The sequence below is a fragment of the Electrona antarctica genome (genome assembly GCF_951216825.1).
Source record: "Electrona antarctica genome assembly, chromosome: 2".
NCBI classification, from domain to species: Eukaryota; Metazoa; Chordata; class Actinopteri; order Myctophiformes; family Myctophidae; genus Electrona; species Electrona antarctica.
The window spans coordinates 34,064,212-34,076,778 of NC_136807.1; the positions used below are offsets into that span (position 1 = coordinate 34,064,212).

Sequence of the window (12,567 nt, forward strand, 5' to 3'; positions counted from 1 at the left end):
CAATCAGATACCAGTTCTCGCTTTCCTTCTTTCCAAGCCTTGAAGGGTGGGCCAGAGGAAAAGTCCAGTAATTAAAAGTATAATGGGGTGCAGTACGTGTGCTCGGACCAGTCCCTGTGTACTCTTAACTCCAGGCTTCCCTTTGAAAACGTTACGGCCGACCAACACTGGGTTGGCAATAAATCTTTCTCTGCTCGGCCCTGATTACTGTTCTCGTTTTTCCAAGACAGATCATCTTGAACCTGGCTTATTTCAATGGAGCATGCGCTATGTTTTTCCTTTCTGAGGGGCAAGCTTTTACCTCGATGCTGTTGATGAGTTCCAGATAGCGCAGGTCTCGAACCCTAATGAAGGCCTGCAAATGAAAAAAAAGAAAGAAAAAAAAGACGAAAAGTATTGCAATTTAGGTTCAACTCTTCTTTTGTTTCGTAATGCTCTTTTTACAGTGGTTACTGATCAACTGAAAGTGGGGGAAAGGGAGATTTCACATCATGCTGCTCCATCTAGTGATGGACAGGAAAACGGCACAAAATGTTTGCATGTTTACACTTAAACCTATTACTGACCAACTCTCTGGCGTCCACATTTTGTATCTATGACTATCCTTTTTATGTCAGGGCTGGTAATCAATACTATGGACAATTTATGTAACTTGTTTCTCGAAGCCGCACTTTCCGCACCGTCTTCGGTGAAAGTGTTTTTAGCGGTTTAAACCATATATATGGTACGTCTGTAACTTGCTCCCCTCCTTTTTTCCTTCTACACAAAACCCGTCAGTGTTGCAACATGTTGTATGCTTGTAGATCAGCTATTTTGGCTGCATGTTCACATTCATGGGTTCATCTGGTTCATGTTTGTGCATCCTCATTTCCTCATCCTGGTGTGAGCTACTGTCATGTTGAAGTAAATTAGATTATCTGAGAAGCATCAAAGAGTATTACAAAACTGGATGATTCTCATGTCCTGCTTCTGAATGCTGCTAAATCACTTTTTACAGTAATTTGATTATTGTTTGAAGTTTATTTTTCCATGAACTTTCATGTTGCTGTTTTATGTTGTGCATTCTTTTATGTGCTGCCATTTTGGCCACTAAAATAGATTCTGAATCGCAATGGAACTGCTCCTGGAAAGTCTCTCAAGAGGCTCACACAGTTTTCAAATGTCTACCTTTTGGAAATGAAATTGAGTAGAAAAGTAAGAAAACAAAGCAGATGTTCCACCTACCCCTCCCTCCATTTTGCCTTTGCAGTCACATAAATAAGTCCTAACTATAAATCAAATTAGTCCAAACCTATATCTAGCTTGCTGCTTACCAGAAATAGACATTCTAAAATACTAAGTATTTTTGGTAACGGAAATGACACCTTCCTAGAAGCAAAGTAAATAAATCTGCATCTGTAAATAAATATTAGATAATGTTTTCTTCTTGCGCGCCGCCTTACCCACTTTTTTGCCACTTTTTACCATTTTTAAAAACATTCTAAAATAGTTCAAATAGCTGATGTAGATCTGCTAGTTGAACTATTATAAAATGTTTTTCAAAATAGTAAAATATGGCTAACCAGTAAGACGCCTGAGGGCAAGGTCGCGTGCACGCATCTGCCTGGGTGACAGCAGACTGCTGGGCGAGCGCTGGCGCTTTGGCATGGGAGGTCAGATCAACATATGGAATGAATTCTGTACTGGCCATACATGGAGCGTGTCTTTAGTGTACAGGGTTTGATAAGGTCAGATCAACATATGGAATGTCAGAACAGGTCACATTTGCCACTGACAATCAAAGGAGAATGTATCATGTGTCTGAGCAAATCGGCTTTTGTGCTAACACAAACATTAAATGCCAATGACAATGAAAGCAGAATTTACGTCATATGTGTCTGAGCAATCGACATGCTACGTCATGTTGATGTACGATGAAAAGAGCGCCTCTCACTTCACACAGGTGTGATTTTTTCCCCTACAGTCTGCCTCACCACAAGCAGAACTTTGGGTTCCTTTGCACCTGTTTTGAGCTACTGTGATTAAACCCAGGGAGCGCTCCGTTCTTCTGTTTTAAGATGACACGTTCCTGTCACAACTTTTGTAAGGCATAGTTACAGACTCTCTGTAGGATTCAAAGATTGTGGAAGGGTTATCTGTTTGAGAGACTAACTCCTGTTAAATAAAGGTGGGAAAGAAATGTTAAGATTGCACAAACTGATCTTCAATAGAACTGGCCTTCTTTGCAGTGTCAAAATCGAGTCCCTCGAGTGCCTCCGTGGCGAGGTCCCTCCAGTCATTGTCTGTCACACCCAGACAGGCGATCTGGTAGGCCTCCTTAAACATCTTCTTCTCCAGATATTGATACATCGGCGCAGACTGAACAAAACAAAACATAAGAAGAAAAGTGATTTTACTCGAATGTGCCTGTACACAAGAAGTAACAAAGTAAAGAACCTTTATATATTAACGCACGCACGCACGCACGCACGCACGCACGCACGCACGCACGCACGCGCGCGCGCGCGCGCGCGCACGCACGCACGCACGCACACACACACACACACACACACACACACACACACACACACACACACACACACACACACACACACACACACACACACACACACACACACACACACACACACACACACACACACACACACACACACACACACACACACACACACACACACAGGCCCTCGCCAGGGCCGAGGGTTTGTACAGTACAGTACAGTACAGTACAGTACAGTACAGTACAGTACAGTACAGTACAGTACAGTACAGTACAGTACAGTACAGTACAGTACAGTACTCACTTCAGACTGGTCTGATTTTATATAATTGATCTATTTTATGTGCTGACTTGTGTGTTGTGTAGTAATACAAATAATGTTGTGACACCATAACTGCCACACTAAATGTCAATTTAAAAATAAAGTTAAAAAGGGGGCAAAGACAGACACAATGCACAATGGGATATCGTATGATGGGTATTGCATAACTGGTTGGGGCATGCATTTCCAGCTTGCACCGTTCCCGACTTCACTTGCATCATTCCTGCGTAGGCCGGCACGGGGCACGCACCAGGCAGGCACTGGTCTAGTTAATATAATCTTCCATAATAACTGCACTGCGTTACTGTCTTCAAATCGGATAAGGCAACGCCGCTGTCAATTACCTGAGGAACCTCCACGGCCGACATGGAGTAGACGTGGAGACAGAAGATCTTGGAGCCGTTGTAGCCCACCACGAAGCCCTGCATCTTCTGCTGGTGGACGGGGAAGTTGCTGGCCTTGATGTTGAGATAGCCGTTACCTGAGAAGCAGAGCATGTCCTCACACTGGGTGTTCCACGCCACGCTGTTGGCATTGGGCTCCTGCACAGGGGACAAGAAGAACAAGATGATGTGACTGTCCTGATACTGGAGGAGCCTCTCCTACAAAACTACTTTAAACTTTAAAGAACCTGTAGGTTTGCTAAAAGCCGAAATGTGTTTTGAATTCCAACACTTGGCACTTCAGGCATTAACACAGTGCAAGTCTCTCTGCTCTCTCCCTGTTGGAACATGAATAAGTCATTGCTACAAAGTGAAGTTTTCGGCAGACACATTATTTTACAATGTTGAATGATAAAGCATTACAACACCTACCCTTGTCTAATGGAACTGCATCAGTTTATTCACCTCTAAAACCAACATTACACACAAGTAGATCATAGAAGTTCTGGCCTGCTGGCTAACCTGAAAGAGCAGTTCTTTGGTGTTGATGTCGTACACCAGACAGGTGTTGTGTTCGTCCACCACGGCCAGTTTATTCCGAGAGGCGCTCATGTCCAGGCAGCGCACTGACGTAGTCAACTTCAGCAGAGTGATCGCAAACGGGTTATCAATAAAGATCTTCAAGATCTGCCAGGGAGAACGAAGCGATAGTGTCAGGACAAATTACTGATGGAAATAAAAGACTTGATGAATGAATTGGGATCAGACATGAAAAGATACAAGATAAAAGAAAAAGCCAGACAGGAATGCATTGTGTGACTTGAAACTGAAGTCTTAGATTCCACTCAAGATTTGCATTTGTTACATTAGAGTAGTAAACCGACATTTGATGCTACACCTGCAAATGATGTGAATGTTCTGCGCTGTATCTGATGTTATATATATATATATATTAGGGCTTTCACTTCTAGTGATTTTTACTAGTTGCCTAGCTAGTTTACTAGTCGACTAGTTGTTTAACTACCTATTATGTAAAAAGGAAAAAAAAATATGTTTTATTATTATTATCTTTTTTATATAATGTGTACATTTAAAAACTGTGTACATTGGTGACTACTATATATATATATATATATATATATATATATATATATATAGTGCCAGGACTTTAACACGTTAATTGCGATTAATTAACTACAGAAGAATTATCGCGTTAAAAAAATTAACGCATTTAATCGCACTCCTGTTTTCACACCGGACGAGTTTCAGAGCAGGCAGTCGGACCGATATAAACGGTGCACCAAACAGCCTCCAGTGCATAATGCATTGCGTTGCGTGCCGTCAGTCAGACACAGACAACAACACACTACCACACATCCACCCAAAGGAATGGAGAAGCCGCATATATCACCTTTGCCCCGTAAATGGGACATTTACATTTCAAAGCTATCGATAACAGCACGGTTGTGTGCAATAGCGGAGGGGAAGGTTCGATATATGGGGCTGCTACACGAACGTTAGCTTCCATGCTAGCTGCTTCAACAAGGAGGCTCGATTCGCTCGAACGATGCGCTGCGGTGATTTCACCACATTAATGACAGCAAGAAGCTGTCCTGATGCAAAACATACTGAAGCAGCTAGCGTGGATGTCGACACAAGTCCAGCCCCACATGGAACCTCTCCTTCCGATATGTAGAGCTACATTATAGCGGAGTGACGTTCCATATGGGGCCAATGTTAGTGCGACTCAAGCTATGTCATTAGAGTTGAACCCACGTCCAAGTCCAACCCACACTCGACCAGACAAAACGGTTATGGCCTATTAACTAAAATGTTGGTATTGATAAATCAACAGAGTGATGTTATCGAATTGCCATGTTTTCCACTGTTCTGGAATTGCTGCCCCAACCCTGTGGAATGCATTGATTTCTCCCCAAAACTCCCCAGATAGCTCATTCCACTCACTGTTTTGATCATCTTAGTGCCCCCCCCCCTAATAATGTAGCTTTTATTTGTTTTCTCATGTTCCCCATGTAAAGCACATTTGAATATTCATATAGACTACCTGCACTTATCTGTTGGCCTTGGTTATGTAGCATACCACCTTGATTAAAAAAATAATACAATGTTTTATTGCTTAAGCTTATGTAGTCAATATTCATTGATTCACTGATATACAAAAATCCATTTGGAAAAAATCGAGATTAATTAATTACAAAGCCTCTAATTAATTAGATTAAAATGTTTAATCGAGTCCCAGCTCTAATATATATATATATATATATATATATTTTATTTTTATTTTTTTTATTTCTTTTCATCAACTAGTCAACTAGTACCAACAAGGTCAACTAGTGGATTTACTAGTCGACTAGTTGCTTAAAGCCCTAATATATATATATATCGACTAGTTGCTTAAAGCCCTAATATATATATATATATATATATATATATATATATATATATAGTTTTATTTAGCCCGTTTCTATCTATTCCCCTTTGCTCTCCCTCTACCACTGTCCTCTCCAAAATGATGGAGCACGCAAACCCATTTATTTTTTATACCTGTAAACCTGTGATGTCACAAAAAACTGATTCTTCGAGGTCCTTGAAGGTGCTGTGCTTAGAATAATAACAGTATATATTAATATACTTACCGCCCCATTCTTCAATCCTACCAGCAGGCCCTCCCTGCCCGGTGGGCCACCGATGACTTTGATGTAGCGAATCAGAGACTCCATCAGCCATTCCTTCTCCTTGACACTGGTGAAGGACAGACACTGGAGCCTCTTCTCCTACAGAGCGGTACAGTGAGAGCAGACACACTGGTGAAGGACACAAACTTAAGTAGGGCCTGACCGATAGCTCGGAGTGGCCGATATACCGGTCATTATTTGACTTTTTTATGAAGACATCTGTATCGCCTAATATGCAGCCTGAGACGATGTGTACCGATTTGTAACCACTTTCAACCTGGTGACCATTTTGAACATTAACACACACGTTAACATATTGCGTTGTGAACTTGTGGATTGTCTATTTTTGACAGTTTTTGATTAGGGCTTAAGTGGTTGAATAAAAGTACAGTTTTTAATTTTTTTAAATATCAGTCAAAACATCAGTAATCACTGGTCTAGGCCTCTCTAGACCCAAGAATCTGTCATCGGTCAGACACGGAATCCTCTTTTCCTACAATTTTGAGAGCGGTACAGAGACACCAGACAGACCACAATCACACTTGAGAATCACACATGAAACGATCATTCATCCCTCTGGGGACTCTGTCACTATGGGTTTGGCAGAATCATTGTACTTTCACATGTTTGACAATCTGTTAATCTGGCATCGGTCCACGTTTAAATATACTTGTAAATGTTCCATAAATCGGAAACACATTGTTCCGCTCGCCCTCCTTTAAAAGGCTGCAAAAGTGTGTCGAAACATCAACGTTGCAAGGATAGACGCTGATTTGACGCAGACTTTCACAGCCCATTTATATATAGGCTAAAAGCTTGTCTGAGGCGCTGACCACTAACAGGCCTATTAGCCAGAGATCTGAAGCACCTCCGTCTCACACGGACAGATTGAAAATGATGAAATAACCTCTGTGTTACGGACGTTCCTTCTCTGCCAGCAGCCTCTGTCAGACACACAGAGACAAGAAGCAGAGAGAACCCCCTAGGAGTCGGGACCCACCAGTGGTTACGCAAAACCTGTGTGCCTTCTCAGTCTCTCTCTCTCTCTCACTTCCCTATCTCCCTTATGCTGTTTGAGAGGATAGAGAAGGGGGGGGCGGGGGGGTAAAGTCTGCGAATTGTACGTGCGTGTGCACACACATGCACATGCACATGCACACACACACACACACACACACACACACACACACACACGCACACACACACACACACACACACACACACACGCACACACACACACACAGCTGGAGCCTTTTACAGTGTAGGCAGAAACATCTGGGGAAACTGGCAGCTCCGCACTGCAATCTTTTTCTCTGGGGGTGTTTGGAGACGCAGTGCATGGCAAACCGCTAATTCATTCTGTGTCCATCATGTTAATAGTACGCAAATGTCTCCACGGCCTCTTTAGGCTATCTGTCAAACCAGACGTTTGAGGACAAGAATGTCACAACAGGTCAAGGGATTTTAGTTATAGAGAAAGGCAGGCTTTAACCACACATTTAGAGAAGAGTCTCAAAGAGCCCCGGGATGTTGCAAACCAGCACAGTTTTATTCCAAAAACATTTAGGATTCTGTGTACCTCCCAGACTACACCAGACAAAGGCCAGACTTATCTCTTGTCGCTTTTTGACCTTTTCTCTCCAGGCAGAGAGACATGCGTGTTGGTTCCCACAATTTTCAAATGCAGGGAAGTAGTCAACGCATGCTGAGGCGTCACACCCATTTTCTAGTGGATTGTGGCCAGTGATGGTTTTCTGGTGTGTTTGACTTAATTTAGTTGGAGTGGTTGGACCACCAAAAGAAAACTACAAGCTAATGCCTGCCAAGTGGGTTCTACAACACATTTGTTTTCCTATTGGTTGACGCCATGAATAACATTTAGGTTTAAAGCTAATCTACCCTCTGTAACGTTCATGTCCTACCCCAAATTCGAACCCGGGTCTCCTGCACAAGTGCTGAACGATTTAAAAGAGCCAGAATTTTCAACTTCACCCGTGTCAACCAATCGTGTCAAACCAGACACAGGATCTTACTCTCAACAGAAGAGCAGGACCAGGGAGACCAAATACAACCACCCCAATTGAATAAGTTTAAGTTATATTGAATAAACATAGTCTAACATACAGATTGGACAAAATAACATTGTAATCTCACACACACAAAACTACATAGTGCAGTTTTAATAGTCTGTACTTTGGACATTCTGAAAATGAGTAGGGAGTATTATAAATGGCGTAAATAAGTCCTACTGGAAAATGTGTCAAAGACTACCTAGCTGCTTAGCAGAAATGTAAATTTAAAAAAAAAATAGAATTTAAAGATATTTTTAAAATATATTTCCTTAGCACCCCTAGTGACTGCACCTTTCAATAGAACACAGAACACATCTTTGGAAGTACTCAAAACTAATTACCCCGGTAATGTTATTATTGTCTCCACCAGGCCGAAGGCATGGGGAGAGAGTATGTTTTGCACTCCGTCCGTGTGTCCGTCCTTCCGTCCTTCCGTCCTTCCGTCCGTCTGTGAACAGCTAATCTCCGGCACCGTTAACCCGGTCGATGCCAAACTTTGCACACACACTCCCTGGATGCCAACGATGAACCTCTGCCCCACATTTTCCAGAACGGCCTGTTATAGCGCCACCATGAGGCAGCTTTTCACATTCTTTACCTAAAACTGCACCGATCTGCGTGAAACATGGCATGCACACTCCTTAGAGGCTAAGGACAAACCTTTGACCTGCATTTTCCGCATCTGCCTTTTATAGCGCCACCAGGAGGCCGACTTTTGTAAAACACATTTTTTGATATTACTCCTCCAGATTCTGTCCAAAAATCTCACAAATCGTTACACAGTATCTCTATGGTCATGTGCTCAAGTCGGATCTGTCCGATATTTCATATTCCATCCTAATTGGCTATAATTGGCTTTCACAGTTTGCAAGATTGCCCTGTTTTGAACAAAAGCCTCAAATCATGAACGCAGCATGCAATTTACGTGAAATCTTTCACACATTTTCTTACTAGGCTGAGGAATATATCCCACCCTTTTCACATTGGCCTGTTATAGCGCCACCAACAGGTTGATTTTTGGAACAAAATGCCTCAAATCATCCAATTACCATCAAAGGCGTATGAAGAAATTGCACCCTTTTCACATTGGCCTATTATAGCGCCACCAGGAGGCCACAACCTGACCTGCCCTGGTGGAGACCTGTGCCCAGAAGGGCACTTTTTCTAGTTTGAACTGTGATGAAAACCGTGAATTGGTATATTTGGGATATTCAGTGTGTTAGAGCAGGGGTTCTCAACCTGTGGGTCGCGACCCCTCGGGGGGTTGCCAAATTATTTTGGGGGGTCCCCAAATTATTAAAAATAAAAAAATGGCTGGAACTGAATGGCTGGAAAAATGGAAATTAATGGTTTACATAGTACACATAGTGTATGCATATACTTTCCTTAATGAATATATCTGGTTTCAGTATTCATTTATGATATATTTTTGATATTATGATATTTATTTTTGCAGTCAGTTTGTATTGGGGGCGGTGTGGGGGTCGCCAGACATGGCCAAAGCATTTCCGGGGGTCCCCAGCCAAAAACGTTGAGAACCCCTGTGTTAGAGATATGTGTCTCAGATCAGCCAACACAGGGGGGCTGGCAGAACTTTCAGTTCGCTCCACACAACGCTCCACACACCCCCGGAGAAGAGTCTGGGGTGTGTGGAGCGTTGTCCCGGCTGTTTTATATTTGGGATATTTAGTGTGTTAGAGATATGTGTCTCAAATCAGCCAACACAGCTAGGCTGGCAGAACCTTCACTAAAACATCTGGGACAGCGCTCCGCACGCCCCAGGGCCCAGACTCTTCTCCCTTGTGGCTCCAAAACTATGGAATTAACTTCCCATTGCAATCAGAACTGCAGACTCACTCCAAATCTTCCGCCGTAGTCTGAAAACTCACCTCTTCAGAGTCAGACTCCATCTTAGCCCTTAGCACTTGCCATAGCACTTGCACTAGCCTCAACAACCTTACAGGTGTATGCAAAGGCTAAACGTATGTAATTTAGATTTTATGTAGACATAGCACTCTATAGTGTATACTCATAGTTTTATTGTGTTAGATAGTTTCATACTGTTAGACGGATGTTAGGCTCTCAGCTTGCTTATGATCCCTGATGACTATTTATATGTATTTGATTTATTACCATGTGTTGTTCTTGCTTACGTTAAATCGCTCTGGATTAAGAGCGTCTGCTAAATGCCTAAATTGTAAGGTTCGGGACACCCAGCTTGAAACCGGATACAATTCCGGGCCAAACCGGGACGTCTGGTCACTCTACCTGACGAGAGAATGATGTGCTGTGAGCAGACCACCAGCAGGTTGCATGGTCACTCTACCTGACAGAGAATGATGTGTTGTGAGCAGACCACCAGCAGGTTGCATGGTCACTCTACCTGACAGAGAATGATGTGTTGTGAGCAGACCACCAGCAGGTTGCATGGTCACTCTACCTGACAGAGAATGATGTGCTGGGAGCAGACCACCAGCAGGTTGCATTCAAACTTCCTGCAGATCTTCTCCTTGATGCGGTAGTGCATGTCTGATGAATCGTCCGAGTACAGCTCATAGATGAGGATCTTCTCTGGCAGCTGGATGGCCAGACGATTCCTGTAGATGGCGATCTTCTTCACCAGTTCGCGGCATTTGATCCTCACTGCGGGTAAAGGTAGGGTCGGGAGGGTGGGAGAGAGTAGACGAGGGTCACACATGCGAAGCAACTATACCCAAATCGAATGCCACTCCTCGCTGTAATTAGTTTTTCTTAGGACTTAAAAATGCATTGAAAATAATTATAATAGAATCTATTATTATTATCTATTATATATCTATGTACAGTACTTGTACACCCTGCCTGACCTAGACTAAGGTTTCAGAGACACACTGTCGTTTTTAGCAGCATCTGTCTAGTTTATTGAATACTGCTCAGCTCCTTGATTTCTTAGAACTGCATTCACAAACAAATGCACATACAAATTACACAACACTTATATTATACTGTATATGTAAATAGAGACTTACACAAACTGCACAGTCCACAGATAGATTAGGATTATCATATTTAGAAGTGGCACACAGCGCCTTCAAACACCTCAAAATGGTCGTTATACTGTCGTTATCTTAAATTATTTTTTGTTGTTATTAATCTCTGTGGTTATTATTGTTGTTAATAATAATAATGTTAGTCTCTCTCCCTATATATATATAAAATGTATAACGACACCGAACACAAATAATTGTATTCTTGCATACTCATATACAGTATGAGACACACACGGAAAAACACAGTGTACCTTTTTGTTCGGTGATGAGGTGCTGGACAATGACATCGGTCATGCTGTCTCTGTAGGCATAGCGATCTTTGTACAGGCCGTGAACCGTACTGAAGACAATTTGGTAAAAAGCAATGGTCCCATCTTGGCAGCCCACCGCCTAGACATGAGACGAGACGCGAGAGCATCCCATTAACACCTCTAAGAAAAGACTAAGAGTGACACAATGTTCTTGTTGTTAGAGACCTGTCTACCAAGGCAAAGAGCCAGGAACCAATTCTCTCCCCTATGCCTTACCACTTCCAGTTAAATATGGTGAAAAGAGAAGACTCAGAGAGGTGTTACAGTCAGTGTGGGAAAATTATAGTCTTCACTCTAGTAATATAACGCTGAATTTGTGTAGCTTCATTGGTGAGAACACAAACACATACCTGCACTGTTCAGGCACTGTTGATAGCAAGTGCACCGTGTTTTCCTCAGTGTTCATTTATCATTTTGTATGAGTGTACAAATGTAACCAAATGAGTTAAAGCGCCAAACCATAACTTATTTTTGCGAATACATTTTAATTTTGACCTGTATGGTAGAGCAAAGTATATGAAAGAAAGTGGAAATGGAAACAATATAGGCCTATTTTACTGTGGGCAGAATTAGGGGGGGGTACTTGGATTCAGAAATCAGGGAAGGGGGTACTGAAGTTTGATAACAACTGTAGTGGTTGTCTACTCTTCTATTGAGAAATGCAAATCCTGTGCTCAGGTAGGACCACTACTGGTTGACTTGACAAAGTGGTATTGTATGAAGCTCAAAACACAATTAATCCTTTGCCCAAACAGGCTTTCTGTATTAGCTCAGCAGCAGAAATTTCAACGCTCGCCCCGGGGGGACCCAGCTTCGAATCCTGGGTAAGAGATGAAAGTTACGTATTGCGCCTTTAAATTAACACTGAAGTTTTTACTGTGCGTCTGCATTCCATGGCTGTTTTGCATTAGAGCACTTTTTACTGGACGTGTTTTTTATGTCTCCAAAAGACGAGGGACCGACCACATAGTTGGAGTCGGGCTTGACGCGGCACGTCCACACCCAGGAGTTCTGCTCTCCGATGGTACCAAGCTGCACCCCGTCTTTTGTGTAGAGGGAGGCCTTTTGGTCCGACCCGCCCATGATGATGTACTCGCCCTTGGAGAAGTAGCTGATGCAGCACGGGTCGTAGGCGAGAGTCCTGTCTTTCCAAATCTGGTAGGCACAAAGAGAAGTGGCCATTAACCAAACGTCACGAACCGTAGCGTCCCTATTCTAGGCGGGACAATAGCTGGACAATAGGATCAGAAATAGCTG

At 42.7% G+C, this 12,567-nt stretch overlaps 1 protein-coding gene across 1 annotated transcript in view; it reads right to left on the reverse strand.

Moving 5' to 3' along the window:
* Window positions 1-12,567, reverse strand: part of ift122 (intraflagellar transport 122 homolog (Chlamydomonas)) — a 59,847-nt gene that overhangs the window by 37,962 nt on the left and 9,318 nt on the right. Inside the window, exons 9-16 of the mRNA XM_079488739.1 lie at window positions 12,274-12,465; window positions 11,251-11,389; window positions 10,411-10,613; window positions 5,860-5,997; window positions 3,725-3,889; window positions 3,164-3,361; window positions 2,218-2,358; window positions 302-355 (exon numbers count right to left, since the gene is read on the reverse strand). Coding sequence (XP_079344865.1) covers window positions 302-355; window positions 2,218-2,358; window positions 3,164-3,361; window positions 3,725-3,889; window positions 5,860-5,997; window positions 10,411-10,613; window positions 11,251-11,389; window positions 12,274-12,465 — 1,230 coding nt within the window. The remainder of the gene's footprint in view (window positions 1-301; window positions 356-2,217; window positions 2,359-3,163; window positions 3,362-3,724; window positions 3,890-5,859; window positions 5,998-10,410; window positions 10,614-11,250; window positions 11,390-12,273; window positions 12,466-12,567) is intronic.